The 16938-nt window shown below is 38.2% G+C and overlaps 1 protein-coding gene across 1 annotated transcript in view; it reads left to right on the top strand.

Annotated features, from left to right (window-relative positions):
* The window catches only part of Su(z)12 (Polycomb protein Su(z)12), a 399441-nt gene that overhangs the window by 291271 nt on the left and 91232 nt on the right, over positions 1–16938 (top strand). Inside the window, exon 5 of the mRNA XM_067137639.2 lies at positions 1267–1465. Coding sequence (XP_066993740.2) covers positions 1267–1465 — 199 coding nt within the window. The remainder of the gene's footprint in view (positions 1–1266; positions 1466–16938) is intronic.

Genomic DNA, 16938 nt, shown 5'->3' with positions numbered 1-16938 from the left:
GTCGTGTGCCACAGGACACGTGTATAGCTAAGAATGCCAGGCCGCCGTCAACGGAGGCATTTCCAGCAGACAGACGACTTTACGAGGGGTATGGTGATCGGGCTGAGAAGGGCAGGTTGGTCGCTTCGTCAAATCGCAGCCGATACCCATAGGGATGTGTCCACGGTGCAGCGCCTGTGGCGAAGATGGTTGGCGCAGGGACATGTGGCACGTGCGAGGGGTCCAGGCGCAGCCCGAGTGACGTCAGCACGCGAGGATCGGCGCATCCGCCGCCAAGCGGTGGCAGCCCCGCACGCCACGTCAACCGCCATTCTTCAGCATGTGCAAGACACCCTGGCTGTTCCAATATCGACCAGAACAATTTCCCGTCGATTGGTTGAAGGAGGCGTGCACTCCCGGCGTCCGCTCAGAAGACTACCATTGACTCCACAGCAGAGACGTGCACGCCTGGCATGGTGCCGGGCTAGAGCGACTTGGATGAGGGAATGGCGGAACGTCGTGTTCTCCGACGAGTCACGCTTCTGTTCTGTCAGTGATAGTCACCGCAGACGCGTGTGGCGTCGGCGTGGAGAAAGGTCAAATCCGGCCGTAACTGTGGAGCGCCCTACCGCTAGACAACGCGGCATCATGGTTTGGGGCGCTATTGCGTATGATTCCACGTCACCTCTAGTGCGTATTCAAGGCATGTTAAATGCCCACCGCTACGGGCAGCATGTGCTGCGGCCGGTGGCACTCCCGTACCTTCAGGAGCTGCCCAATGCTCTGTTTCAGCAGGATAATGCCCGCCCACACACTGCTCGCATCTCCCAACAGGCTCTACGAGGTGTACAGATGCTTCCGTGGCCAGCGTACTCTCCGGATCTCTCACCAATCGAACACGTGTGGGATCTCATTGGACGCCGTTTGCAAACTCTGCCCCAGCCTCGTACGGACGACCAACTGTGGCAAATGGTTGACAGAGAATGGAGAACCATCCCTCAGGACACCATCCGCACTCTTATTGACTCTGTACCTCGACGTGTTTCTGCGTGCATCGCCGCTCGCGTTGGTCCTACATCCTACTGAGTCGATGCCGTGCGCATTGTGTAACCTGCATATCGGTTTGAAATAAACATCAATTATTCGTCCGTGCCGTCTCTGTTTTTTCCCCAACTTTCATCCCTTTCGAACCACTCCTCCTTGGTTTTGCATTTGCTCTGTCAGTCAGTGTATATAGGACAACCATATAACACAGAATTGTTTATAAAGTTCATTTAATTTAAACAGGTATCTGTTGGTACTAGTGAAGTGCCTATCAATCCATCTGAAGACCATCCACCTCCTAAGGCACCAACTGTGTCCATCCCTACAGAATCCTTTAGCTTATCTAATGGACATCTGGTGAAGTCATATGTTCTGCTGCTTAGAGTGTATTGTGCTTCTGCTAATGGGCTGTTAGCAAATGGAAATGGAGATGCTGACACAGGTAATTCTACGATGAAACAATTGAGGTAACTGGTGAAAAATGTTTTTGTTGATTCTGTTACCATAAATGTTTTTTCTTTCTAGATTGTTCCTTCAGTAATTTTATAAATGCTAGTTTAAAAGCATCAAAGTTTATTACTATCAGATATTATGTCATCTTAATCTATTCTTAGGTATTCCAATCCCCCAGTCTTTTCTTACTTGCAGGCTTTTCAATATTTTGCTTCTTCATTTAATTGGGTTTTCCTTGGCAGATGAAGTGGGTTTTTTTAATGTTCAGAATATTTAGTGGCATGGTTATAGAAGCCATTGAATGACAATATTTGTTTACATATTGACACATGAGTTTAAACTGGATGCAGTCAGGAATTATCCAAATTTACTGGATATTCTTCTAGAAAGGGCTCATGGTGTAGAGGGGTAGATCCTGGGTTTGATTCTCAGCCAGTCCAGGGACTTTAATTCTGTAGTGTAGTGAGTGTCGGTAGCAGGCAGGGACCCTTTTCGGAGGTAGCCCTACCCAGGGAGTGGCGCCTCTGCCTATGTGAGTCCCAGAGCACACTGGCACGGTGTGTAACATCTGGTAAGGGTCCCAGCTCAGGGTTATGAGTGAAGACCTCAACGGAATCTTTAACGGAGAAGATGGACTTCGGAACGGTGGAGATTGCGGAAGAGGCAGCCCTGTACTTGGGGATTAATACGATGACAACCTGCTGCCTTGCAGGTTGATAGGGGACTATCAAAGGTTAAGGGAGAAAACCCCTACAGAAATATCCTCTCTCGCCTTAATTGGCTCTTAAAGGGCACTCTTTTGTCCTTGAGTTGGGAAACTGGCTTTAAAGGCGGAGGAACCACAAAGGTGGTCAACAGCATAAGGATGTAGAACGCACTAGACAACGACTATATTAAAGGCCTGATGGCAAGTCCTAGTAATCATTATGGCTATGCTCATGACGAAATTATCATCAATTTTACAATGCTTAGTAAAGCTAAAGGTTCCACCTATTCAATACGTTATCGTAATGGTCTATTTAGAACATCACATATTCATTCAACTTATCATAAAATACATCTTTGGGACCGGTTTCGGCAATCCACTATGCCATCATCAGCCATTGAGTTTGTTTTTATGGCAAAGAACATTCAAAAATTTAAAAATATGCAATAGCAAGTCCTATTCTTACATGAAAAACATTAAAAATATACCTAAATAGCATAGGCCCATTGTACTATACAAATAACATGTCTTTTTTGAAAAATACAATATTATTTAGTGCATCTAAAATTATTTTTATATATAATTGGCAAAGTCTATGATTTGGTATACCTTATGTACAATAGAATCATGTAAAATTGATAAAAGAATCTACTTTTGCCATTTAAACCACAGTTTTAAAAACAACAAGTCCTATTTTACATGGAAAATATTAAAACTTGGCTAGTTAGTATTAACCCTTTTTTATGTTATACAAGTAACATGTCTTGTTAAAAAATATAGTATTATTTGGTGCGTCTAGAATTGTTTTTAGGTGCTTAAAAAGACTATGGTTTGATATAGTTGATACACAAGAAATTTTCTATAAAATTGATGAATGTTTCTATAAAAACCTCTGTCATTTTTTAAACACAGTTTCTTAGTTCCTCATAATATGCGACTTGTACTGTTTTAGATAATAAATACAGGTTCTTCTTCCTTAAAACTTATTGACACAACAGTCTGTTTGACTATGTAAGGAGTAGCAGATTCTGATGTGTTTTTCTTGTTCGAGTATCTGAACCTTGCTTCTAGTATTTTCCAATATAAATAACTGTGTGGCTGAGGCCGAAACTATGGTTAAGATCTTGAATATTATTTTATGTGCCAGATGGAAATGGGCCGTAAATAGTGTTAATCTCGAACCAGTACGGACCTCAGGTTGAATGTAACAGCGTGCAGAGAGAGTGAGGAACAACTGCTAAATGTCAAACGCCAACCAGCCGGCTCAGCTGTAGGGGAACGGGACGCAGGAGAGGTTGCGTTCGCGTGTGCTTGTGTGTCAGGGGGGCGTGGGCTTTGCCGGGGATAGTAGGCTAGCGCGCTACGTAATATTTTATATACGGATTGATTTTTAGGAATTTTAAACTGTTAATCAATGAAATAAGCATGTCAAATAAAATTGTAGGTTTTCCGAAATATCATTTAGATTGTAATTGGGATTGTAATATTGATCTAAAGTAATGTAACATTGCTCTGTTAGGTCTAGGAGTGGGCCTTTATTTATTGTTTCGATGATGTCCAAGTCCTTGTTGATACCGTAAAAATTGTGTTTGTATTCCTGTATGTGCTGACCTATTGCCGAAAATTTTCTATATTTTATGGCATTGACATGTTCATTGTATCTGATATTAAATGATCTCCCAGTTGTTCCTCACTCTCTCTCCACGCTGTTACATTCAACCTGAGGTCCGTACTGGTTCGAGATTAACACTATTTACGGCCCATTTCCATCTGGCACATAAAATAATATTCAAGATCTTAACCATAGTTGAATAAATATGTGATGTTCTAAATAGACCATTACGATAACGTATTGAATAGGTGGAACCTTTAGCTTTACTAAGCATTGTAAAATCTTGAGTCAATACGGACAAAAAATGAAGTTTTTAATACTAAACTAAAGAAATTATCATCATCCGGAGTAAGTTCCTCAGTCGGATCTTCAGGACAAACAGTAGCGAGTACAGGCATGAAGAAAATCAAGTGGCAAGAAAAATTTAAAGTGGCAACCTGGAATGTGAGAACAATGAGCCAAGGAGGAAACATACATAATACGATTAAAGAAATGGATAGGATGGAGTTAGATATACTTGGTGTTAGTGAGATGCAATGGCTGAATACGGGAGATGTTTCCATAAATAAACATAGAGTGCTATATTCGGGTAGAGCTGATGGAACGCATAAACATTTAGTCGGTGTAATACTTTCAGCGGAAGTAGCAAGGTGTCTTTAAAGTTTCACACCCGTATCAGCCAGAGTAATGATGTTACAGCTGAGTGCTAGGCCTGTTGACATAAACATAATACAAGTGTAGCGCCTACAGTGGACAAGGAAGATGAAGAGGTAGAAGAATTCTACGAGCATAAATGGAATTTTGAAAAACCTTAACAAACATGACCTGAGAATTGTGATGGGAGATTTCAATGCGAAAGTGGGGGAAGGTAGGACATCAGATATGGTAGGACCGTTTGGACTAGGAGAGAGGAATTCCAGAGGGGATGATCTTGAAAGTTTTGCGATGTCAAATGATTTAGTGATCATGAACACTTGGTTTAAACTCCCACGTAGAAGACTGTACACATGGAAGTCTCCAACGGACAAACCCGGGAAATGTGTGACGAACCAGATTGATTTCATATTGGTAAATAAACATTTCAGGAACAGTTGCACCGCAATGAAAATCTACCCAGGTGCTGACGTCAACTCAGATCACACACCACTTGTTGGAGTTTTCGAAGTCAAAATGAAGAAAGTGAAGAGGAAGAACAGCCAAAACTACAATTTGAGGAAAATCAAAGACCCAGTAGTGAAACAGAACATGCAAGTAGAACTTAACTTGAAGATTATCACAGAGGAAAACATCACCAGCAATAATGTCAAATTAGAATTAACTAAACTACAAAACGCCCTTCAGCAAATAAAAGAGAAGTACATGAAACCAGAGGAATACAATTGTATTTGCTGATACTATCCAAGTGCTACAATCACTAATGGATAGAGTTGTAAGAGTCAGCAGCCAATACGGGCTTGAAATAAACACCGCAAAGACAAAACTCGTGGTTATAAATAAGGAAAATATTTCCAGAATAAACTTGGTTATGAATCAAAAGTGTATAGAAAGGGTAAAACTATATTCATACCTTGGAACCATAATAAATAAAGACTGGGATTGTTCACAGGAAGTCAAGGTATGCATTGGAAAAGCAAGAAGTGTGTTCCAGAAAATGAGTAATGTGTTTAAAAGCCACAATCTAACTTTAGGGACTAAAATCAGACTTCTGCACTGTTCTTTTATATGGTACTAGCAAGATACCCGTGCTTCGCTACGGTATTATACTGAAATTTATAATTGAATGCTTATTGTTTTAGATATATAATCCGCCGAAATTCGCGATCTGACTCGTTTTCTGCAAGAATCCACCAAAATTCCCGATCTGACTCGTTTTCTCTTATTTTACGGCATGTTTCCTCCCATTTTTCAATCTTCCTTTCCAGCAATCGAGTTCGTACTTCCCGGGCTAGGCTCAGGTATTCTTCCCGGTCAGTTGTGTACGTAAATCTTTGCCATCTTTTCCTATAATCGTTTTTAATATGGATAAAAATCTTTCAGGAGATCCGGCGTGGTGTTATATTGGGTGCCTTGGCGGCACTGAACCGGCGGTCGGACTGCATTCTTAGTCATTACCCGTCCAGTAGCCGTTTCCAACGCGGTCCGCACATTCGATGACGGTCCGGAACATTATTATTATTATTATTATTATTATTATTATTATTATTATTATTATTATGTGTTGCTGGAATGGCTGATGACCGGAAAACCGGAGTATCCGGAGAAAAACCTGTCCCACCTCCGTTTTGTCCAGCACGAATGTCACATGGAGTGACCGGGATTTGAACCACGGAACCCAGTTGTGAGAGGCCGGCGCGCTGCTGCCTGAGCAACGGAGGATCCTTATAAGTACATTAATAACAGTAAAATCAATTGGTCTCACCTCCTTCTACACCCTACCGCCGTTAAGTCTATTTACCACCACCCCTCCCCCCCAAAAAAAATAATTAAAAGAAGGCTTGTTTCTATATGTTTAAGGGAGATTCCAAACACCAATGTTCACGTCTATTACCTTCAGTTTTGAGATATAAGTATCCCCATAAAAATAATTTACTCTCTTCACTTCATTTCACACTACTCACCCCCCCCCCCCCAAGTGAATTTTCCCGCAAAAAATACTTGTTTCTTTAATAGTAAAGGATCCTCTAAATACCTATTATCACGACTCTAACTTCTTCAGTTTTTGATTTATGTGTCCTCATGAAAGGAATTCATCTCCTTTACACTCCCACCCTGCAAGATGGTTTCCCCCCAAAACGCGTTTTTCTTTGTTTTTAAAGGAGATCCAAATACGAATTTTCACGTCTGTAACAACTTTAGTTTTTATTAGATGTATATATTCTTATACAATTAAGACAATTAATTTTTCAATTCTTTCACCCCCCCCCCCCAACCCTTCATTGGATTTTCCGAGAATACGTGTTTCTTTACTTTTAAAGCAGATTGCAAATATCAAATTTCACGTCTGTAACATCTTCATTTTTGAGATATCAGTAGCCTAATTAAAAGAATTCAACACCATTTTCAGTCACTTTAACCCCCCTCCACCCAAGTGGTATTTCCGAAAACTAAAAATAGTTTCTTTATGTTTAATAGAGATAAAAGATACCATTTATCACTTCTGTAACATGTTAAGTTTTTTTAGCTATACTGTAAAAATTCTCATTTTAAAATTTCACCCCTTTTGATTCCCCTTAAGTGGAGTTTCCAAAAACAAATCACCTCTGTTTCTTTACATTTGCAGGAGATTCCAAACACCCACTTTTTACGTCTGTAACATTTTACGTTTCCAAGATAATCTGTAGATATAGTCTTTCAAAAAATTCACCCCAATTTGTCACTCCTGTTTAACCGCCATTAGTTGGATTTTCCAAAAACTAAAAAACGCGTTTCTTTATTTTTAAAGGAGATCCCATATACAAATTTTCAGTTCTGTAATATCCTTCGTTCCTGAGATATATGTATCCTCATTAAAGGCATTCAACCCATTTTTCACCCTTTTACACCCCTCCTATTAGGATTTACAGGAAACAAAAAAATACGTGTTCCTTTATTTTTAGAGGGGATTCTAACTACCAATTTTTACATCTGTAAATTTTAAAGTTTTAAGTTGTAGACACACTCATTTTAAAAATTCACCCCCCTTTTCACCCCCCATTATTTGGATTTTCAAAAAACGAAAAAATACGTGTTTCTTTACTTTTAAAGTAGATCCAAAATACAAATGTTCAGGTCTGTAATATCTTCAGGTTCTGAAATATAAGTAGACTCAATAAAGGCATTCGACCCATTATTCACCCTTTTCCACCCTTCCTATTGGGATTTTCCGAAAACAAAATAATATGTGTTTCTTTATTATTAAAGGAGATTCTAAATACCAATTTTTACATCTATAAACTTTAAAAGTTTTGAGATAGAGATACACTCATTTTAAAAAATCACCCCCTTTTCACTCCCCCCCCCCATTAATTGGATTTTCCACAAACAAAAAGTACGTGTTTCTTTATTTTTAAAGAAGATCCCAAACACCAATTTTCAGGTCTGTAATATCTTCAGGTTCTGAAATATAAGTACTGTAGACTCATGAAATGCATTCGACCCATTTTTCAACCTTTTCCACCCTTCCTATTAGGATTTTCCGAAAACAAAATATACATGTTTCTTTATTTTTAAAGGAGATTCTAAATACCAATTTTCACATCTATAACCTTTAAAAGTTTTGAGATATAGATACACTCATTTTAAAATATTACCCCCCTTTTCACCCCCTTAATTGGATTTTCCACAAACAAAAAAATTCATGTTTCTTTATTTTTAAAGGAGATCCCAAACAACAATTTTCAGGTCTGTAATATCTTCAGTTTCTGAGATATAAGTAGTCTCATTAAAGGCATTCAACCCCCTTTTCACCCCTTTTCACTCCTCCTATTGCGATTTTCCGAAAACAAAAAATATACGTGTTTCTTTATTTTTAATGAAGATTCTAAATACCAATTTTTACATCTGCAAACTTTAAAAGTTTGGAGATATAGATTCATTCATTTTAAAAATCCACCCCCTTTTCACCATCCCATTAATTGGATTTTCCAAAAACAAAAAAATACGTGTTTCTTTATTTTTAAAGGAGATCAAAAGTACCAATTTTCAGGTCTGTAATATCTTCAGTTTCTGAGATATAAGTACCGGTATCCTGATTAAAGGCATTCAACCCCTTTTTCACCCTTTTTCACCCCTCCTATTGGGATTTTCTGAAAACAAAAAAAATACGTTTTTCCTTATTTTTAAAGAAGATTCTAAATACCAATTTTTACATTTGTAAACTTTTAAAGTTTTGAGATATAGATTCACTCATTTTAAAATTTCACCCCCCTTTTCACCCCCTTAGCGACGGAATATCCAAAAATCCTCTCTTAGCGAGCACCTACATCTTAATATGAATGTATCCCCAAAATTTCATTTCATTATGTCCAGTAGTTTTGGCTCGGCGATGATGAATCAGTCAGTCAGTCAGTCAGTCAGGACAAGTTATTTTATATATATAGATAGAGATATGGACTTTAAATAAAAACACAGAGAAGAAGCTGGAGGCCTTTGAAACATGGCTTTATAGGCGGATCCTCAGAATGTCTTGGACCCACAGAATGACAAACGTGGAAGTAATGAGAAGGATGAACACAACACCTCAGTTGATGAAGATAGTGAAATGCCGAAAGCTGCAGTATCTGGGACATATAATGTGCAACGCAGATAGATACAACCTACTCCAAAAAATACTCCAGGAGAAAATAAACAGCAAAAGAGGTCCTGGAAGAAGACGAATATCTTGGCTTGACAATCTTAGAGGCTGCTGCAATATGTCATCAGTTGAACTGTTCCGCGCTGCCACAAACAAGACGAAAATAGCCATGATCACAAACCTCCAAAATGGATAGGCACTAAGAAGAAGAAGAAGAAGAAGAAGAAGAAGAAGAAGAAGAAGAAGAAGAAGAAGAAGAAGAAGAAGAAGAAGAAGATACTGAGGGCTGGAAGGAAGTTCATTTAGCCTCCTCAGACCAACTGAGGAGCTGTCTCATACACGAGTCAGTGACCCAGTCAAGAAAGCCATGCAGTATGGTTGAGAATATCATCATGCTAGCTACATGTCACTCCAGTATCTGCAAGCCATCTGGCTGCACAGTAGTCATCTTGACAGGCTACGGCCCTCAATCAGCTCTTGTGCAATGCTTTCATTCTTCGTTTTAATTTTTGACTGTTCTATAAAAGGAAGGAAGAAAGTAGACTAATCTTTTAATGTGATGTTGACAGTTTAATTGTACACTTGAAGATAATTATGACATTGATTCACACTTTGCAAGGCTTATTACTAGAGTTTGGGAGTTTATTTCCTAAAGAAGAAGTAGATAGGCCTAAAAACTAGTTAAATATGACATAAAAACAGTAAAATATGACTTAAGCATTTTAGGTATAGGTAGCAAGTTTTATATTGTTATTAAGATTGAACATGCCAAAAAGTAATTAGCAATAAAATAGCAGACACATTTCATATACAGACTGACAGAGCTGCTGTAGATAGGTCTACATTGAAACTTTATACTGTTCATTCATTCAATAGCATATCCCTGAGGCACAGTTCTCACTCTCTTCTCCTAAAGAAGGACCAAAAAATGAAATATTAGCACGCTTTTTGGTTATCTGTTGGCGTAAGTTCATGCAGCATCACGTCTTCTAAACCTGCTACCTATGTGTTCCGGGAAGAGAAACAAAAATACTGTACATCTACTAATACTTTGTTTGAAACTTCATGCAGATAATGTGTACCTTGCTAAAAACGATGCCTCAATGTAAACAGAAATGCTCAAAATATGACCAAGTATGACTTTATCGTACTAGAATGACCATAATATGACTAAACAATAAAAATGGCCTAAATATGCACTTATATGCAACAAAAAATTGCTTTAAACAGCATCAGTGACCCATCATACACAGTTATTTTTCATATTTTGGGTAAAATGAGCTCAGGAAAGAAATATGATTGCACCATATATGAGGAACCTGCATGTATTTTGTAAATGGCGGAAGTGTAAAGTGTTGAATATGAGGAAAGGAACTTTATGAACGACACAAACACCCAGTCCCCATGCCAGGGATATTAATCATTTACGATTACAAACCCCTGACCCTGCCGGGAATCGAACCCAGGGCCGTCGGGTGACAGGCAGATGCGTTGCCCCCTACACCGCGGGGCCGGACAACATCCGAACCTTACTTATTATGCATTATCTAGCTTTAGAGGTTGATTCTTTAGGCAGTGGCTATAGTGCAATGTTGTATGCAGTTTTCAGGACAGAAATGAAAATATTTTTTATTTTGCCCCTACAGAAAAGGGCTTTGCTTCAGTCACAATTTGAACAAATTTACCCTGAGGAATCTGATTCTGAAACTGAGTGTTTGAGTGCTGTACTGATTGTAGTGACACATAATAGGATTCACAATGACAGGTCAGTGTGGGAAGAGGGAGAAATAGAAAAAATTCAAAAGGACAAGGACAATCTCGTCATCTTCTACACTGCCATCTTCAAATAGACTGACTCTTCACTCACCAGTTCCAGTTCTTGTACATCCTTTCCTTCTCAACCCCAGACAAGCTCATTTCTGCATCCTACCAGCTTCATCAGGAGGGCAGGCTTCAACCCCCATTGAGGGGGCCATCTTTCTAGCAGAACTGTTATAATTAGACAGCAGATCTGTAGGTAAAAACCTATTTCTTTACTGAGTATCTAGTTCTAATGAAATTTTTCTCATATATGTTGTGGCTAACAACTCAGGTAACTGATAATTTTAAAGAGCCTAAAAAGCCACAAAATATAAATTTCATGTTTTTGTATTGATAACTAAACTAATATTCTTTGAATCACTATAATAATATAACAATATGTAATGTCAATTGAGCGATCTACTGAAGATGATCGAATTAGGATTGTAACATCTATAGTTGTGACGAATGTGAAATTTAAGTTTTAAGGGGGTATTGTTCAACAATAAATCATTGTTATAGTGATTTAAAGAGCTTAAAAGGGCCTATTGTAATGTTATTGCTTATATTTTCCTATTTTAAGTAAATAAGCCTAAAAAGTGCATATTTTGAACAATAAAATATAAAATTCACAGCATAAAAAAAGTGGTGGTATTGTTCAAAAGTCAATAACTTATTTATTTATTTATTTATTTATTTATTTATTTATTTATTTATTATTTATTTTTTATTTATTTATTTATTTATTTATTTATTTATTTATTTATTTATTTATTTATTTATTTATTTATTTATTTATGAGAAAGCCAACTATAATATGAACATTTTGAAATAGTTTGTTGATTCAATTTTAGTGAAGTTTTAAATACATTTAGGTGTTTACATATCATTTTAAGTGTTAGTACATTTGAGAAGATTTTTTTAGGACCTAAAAATCCACAGTCTTTTGATTGTTTAATGACTTATAAATCAATGGCCATGTTTACAGAATCAGGCTCTGTAATTAAATTTTAGTGGAACATTGTGGTGTTCATAGAATGTCCAGCATTTTGAAGTTAAGTCGGTGCAGGCCTCACCACTGCATGTTGAGCTTTCCTTTAAGCTTCATTGAAAGTGCAGTGAAGATGTTCGGTCTTTGAGTGGCTCACTTTCAGTTCATTGTCTTCTAGCAATTTTTTCAAATTTTTAAATACCTTCTTAAGTAATACCACATTGTCACTGATCAATGCTACATCATCTGCAAGCAATAATGCCCCAAGAAGTGCATGTGACGCGAGAAAGTATAAACTATCCTCTGAAATCAGTGGTGTACTCTGCCATATCTTACGTAATTTCAGTACATATTATTAAAATTAAGCGATCGTTTACTTCAGCATTTATTACGAAAACGTGTTATCCTCTTTCGTTTTGAATTTTCTTTTAGAAAACAGCAGTCGATGGGTATTAATAATCAGATCAAAAATCAGGTGTATGGCCCTTCAGGCGTTTGCTCTATCAACCAGCATTTCGTCCTAGGTCTGACACCAGACTCGTCAGAGTGGGATGTGTCAGACCCCACCCACCTATGCTGGGGTGTATGCAGGTGAACTTATTAGAAGCCTCTTATGTGGCACAGTCTGATAACTGCATACGGGAGATAAAACTCCACATGGAATTAATGCCCGCCTAGCAATTCCAAATGGTAATTCCCTCCATGGGAATTTAGAATTACCATTTGGGTATTAATAATCAGCTGAGACATCGCCTTTGAATTGCAAGAGACTATTCTCATTTTTTCCGTATTCAAAATCTGTTAAAAGGAGAACATGTTCAAAATATAAACGAAACATGTCCTATGTTTTAACAATTAGGCAATAAAATAAGGACAAGATCCTCATTTTATAATTGCTTTTAATGTATTGAATAGGTGGAAATCAAAGTTTTATTGTTCTCCTTTTAATAGTCTTTGAATGTCGATGAGAAAGCTTGCAAGTGTACATAGCATGAAAATGATACGGTACCAAAGATGATTGATCACATTTTGTAAAAAAATGTTTTGAGTTTTCTTACAACCATACGTTTCAACAACAACAATCACTACTGATCTGCACTTAGGGCAGTCGCCCAAGTGGCAGATTCCCTATCTGTTGTTTACCTAGCTTTGAATGATTTAAAAGAAATTGGAAATTTACTGAACATCACCTTGCTAAGTTATTCCAATCCCTAACTCCCCTTCCTACATACGAATATTTGCCCCAATTTGTCCTCTTGAATTCCAACTTCTTCATATTGTGATCTTTCCTACTTTTAAAGATTCCACTCAAATTTATTCGTCTACTAATGTCATTCCACGCCATCTCTCCACTGACAGCTCAGACCATATTATAATAATTTTGTATCACGTACAACTGAGTCGAGCAGCTCGTCTTTTTTCTCCCAAGTCTTCCCAACCCAAACTATGCATCATTTCTGTAACACTACTCTTTTGTTGGAAATCACCCAGAACAAATCAAGCTGCTTTTCTTTGGATTTTTTCCAGTTCTTGAATCAAGCAATCCTGGTGAGTGTCCCATACACTGGAATCATACTCTATTTGGGGTTTTACCAGAGCTATGCCCTCTCCTTTACATCTTCAGTACAACCTTACTATAACTCCTAATTACCCTCATAACCCTGTGGAGAGATTTGTACTCTTTATTTACAATCCCATTTATGTGATTACCCCAATGAAGTACTTTCTTTATATTAATACCTAGGTACCTGCCGTGATCCCCATAAGGAATTTTCACCCCGTCAACACAGTAATTAAAACTGAAAGGCCTTTTCCTAATTGTGAAACTCACAACCTAACTTTTAACCCTGCTTATCATCATACCATTACCTCCTGTCCATCTCATAACATTATCAAGGTCATTTTGCAGTTGCTCACAATCTTGTAAATAATTATTTATTACTCTACATAGAATAACATCATCTGCAAAAAGCCTTATCTCTGATTCCACTTCGTTACTCATATCATTTATGTATATATAAGAAAACATACAGGTCAATAATACTGCCTTGAGGAATTCCCCTCTTAATTATTACAGGGTCAGTTAGGGTTTTGCCTACTGTAATTCCCTGAGATCTATTTTCTAGAAATATAGCCACCCATTCTGTCACTCTTTTGTCTCGTCCAGTTGCACTCATTTCTGCCAGTAGTCTCCCAATGATCCACCCTATCAAATGCCTTAGCCAAGTCAATCGCAAAACAATCCATTTGATCTTCTGATTCCAAGATATCTGCTATATCTTGCTAGAATCCTACAAGTTGAGCTTCAGTGAAATAACCTATCCTAAACCTGAACTGCCTTGTATCAAACCAGTTATTAATTTTTCAAACATGACTAATATATTCAGAAAGAATGCTTTCCCAAAGCTTACATGCACTGCATATCAAACTGACTGGCCTGTAATTTTCAACTTTATCACCCTTTCCTTTGTACACAGGAGCTACTATAGCAACTCTCCATTCATTTGGTATAGCTCCTTCCTGCAAGCAGTAATCAAATAAGTACTGGTACTTCAGATATGGTACTATATCCCAACCCATTGTCTTTATTATATCCCCAGAAATCTTATCAATTCCAGTGGTTTTTTAGTTTTCAGCTTTTGTATCTTATTGTAAATGTCATTGTGTAAATGTTAATATGTACTTCTTTAGCATTAGTCACCTCCTCTATCTGGACATTATCCTTGTAACCAATAATGTTTACATACTGCTGACTGAATACTTCTGCCTTTGGAAGATCCTCATATACACACTCCCCGTGTTTATTAATGATTCCTGGACAGTCCTTGGAACCTGTTTCTGTCTTATAGTACATATACATATCCTTCCATTTTTCACTAAAATATGTATGGCTGCCCATTATGCTTGCCATCATGTTATCCTTAGCTGACTCTTTGCTAGATTCCATTTCCTAGTAAGTTCCTTCAATTTCTCCTTGCTTGCACAGCCATTTCTAACTCTGTGTCTTTCCAATCTGCACTTCCTTCTTTGTTTCTTTATTACTCTGTTATAATAAAGTGGGTCTTTACTATTCCTTACCACCTTTAAAGGTACAAACCTGTTTTCACATTCCTCAACAATTGCTTTAAACCCATCCCAGAGTCTGTTTACATTTTTATTAATCATTTGCCATCGACCATAGTTACTTTTTAAAACTCCCTCATGCCTTCTTTAGCAGCCATATGGTACTGCCTAATAGTCCTACTGTTAAGACCTTCCTTTACCGGGCAAGTTGGCCATGCGCGTAGAGGCGCGCGGCTGTGAGCTTGCATCCGGGAGATCGTGGGTTCGACTCCCACTGTCGGCAGCCCTGAAGATGGTTTTCTGTGGTTTCCCATTTTCACACCAGGTGAATGCTGGGGCTGTACCTTAATTAAAGCCACGGCCGCTTCCTTCCAACTCCTAGGCCTTTCCTATACCATCGTCGCCATAAGACCTATTTGTGTCGGTGTGACGTAAAGCAACTAGCAAAAAAAGACCTTCCTTTCTATCACATTTTTTTAACTATGACAAGAAACAGCTTTGTGATCACTGATATCGTCTATTACTTCGGTTTTTCCATGGAGCTCATCTGGTTTTCAGTGGCAAAACTACTTGGAGTCATTTGAGGCAATGCCTACCCTAAGAAATACGATTAAACATAACTATCGTAACAAATGTGTCTGCCGTTGTTATTGTGTTAAATCAACAATTATCTCTTTTTGATATGTGCTACATGATGACAGCAGATGATGTGCTCCGTTGATCGCCCCGCTAGATGGCGACAGCAGACTACTTGTTCCGACAGGGAGGCAGTCTCTAACTTGTCTCACCCAGGACTTTTTGTTTTATTTCCCTTCCGTCAGCTTGTGAATGGCGCGGGGTGGTGGAGGAAGGGTACGTTTACCGCCCGCACTCCTCTCCCCGCAAGGTCTAGAGCCCAGAGAGGCAAGCCTCCTTGCTATTTGAGAGCGTAGTAACTCCCCGCGCGAAGGTGACAATGACGTACCCTATTGTTAAATGTGTGCTTTTCTTTTGAATTAGTAGACAATCCATGCATTATTGGCTGTATTTGTGACAATTCAGACATGGACTGTTAGTGGTGTAAAACGAGACAATAATATCAGGCAGGCTCTTCATTCATAATCTGACAGCGTTTCATTCATTTTTAGTAGATCCTCAAAAAGAGCTCATCCTCTGGAATCCAAAGGATTCAGACTTCCACAAGCATGTGCTACCCGTTGGAGCTTTCACTCGAGAGCAGTCCATACAATATTTTCACACTATGATGATCTAAGACAGGTTTTTGAAGACATTGCCGAGAATGATGAGGGTTGGGACAGTGAGTCGTAAAATTCTGCTGTAGGGTTGCTTAACATACTCAACAAGGCCCAATTCATTTATTTGCTCTGTCTCTGCAGATATATTTTTGTTTATAGAGACCATATCGTTGCTCTACTGCAACATAAAAGCACAGCTGATGTAATTCTGTGCAATACTGAAATTAGAAAAAGCACTGAATCCTCAAAGTCCTGCGATCAGAATATACAGTATCATCTTGCGTTGTAAAATGTCGCAAAATAAACAACAAGATAAATGTAGACGACAGGACATTCCAAACGCTCAAAATGTTAACATATGAAGTCCTTGACACCTTAATTATGCAAATGGAAATACGGTTTGGCGATTTTGAAAGCATCTAGTTTGAGTTGTTGGATCCAACTCAGTTCATAATTTACAAAGAGAGCTTCCCTGCTATTAAACTGAACAGTCTTATGAACATTTACCGTTGTTTTAATAGGAAAAGACTAGAAAGTGAATTGATTAAGATTTGTTTCGATATAGAAAAACATTTGTCCCCTAAAACTTTTACATTACATTGTCCTCAATGACCTCAAACCAGTGTATGTGGAAATGTCTTATTATTATTATTGCTCTTTGTTTTACGTCGCACCGACACAGATAGGTCTTATGGCGACGATGGGGCAGGAAAGGCCAAGGAATGGGAAGGAAGCTTCCGTGGCCTTAATTAGGGCATATTTGCCTGGTGTGAAAGTGGGAAA

The sequence above is a fragment of the Anabrus simplex genome, chromosome 1, assembly GCF_040414725.1.
Source record: "Anabrus simplex isolate iqAnaSimp1 chromosome 1, ASM4041472v1, whole genome shotgun sequence".
Taxonomy (NCBI): Eukaryota; Metazoa; Arthropoda; class Insecta; order Orthoptera; family Tettigoniidae; genus Anabrus; species Anabrus simplex.
This window is presented reverse-complemented; position numbering and strand designations above follow the sequence as displayed.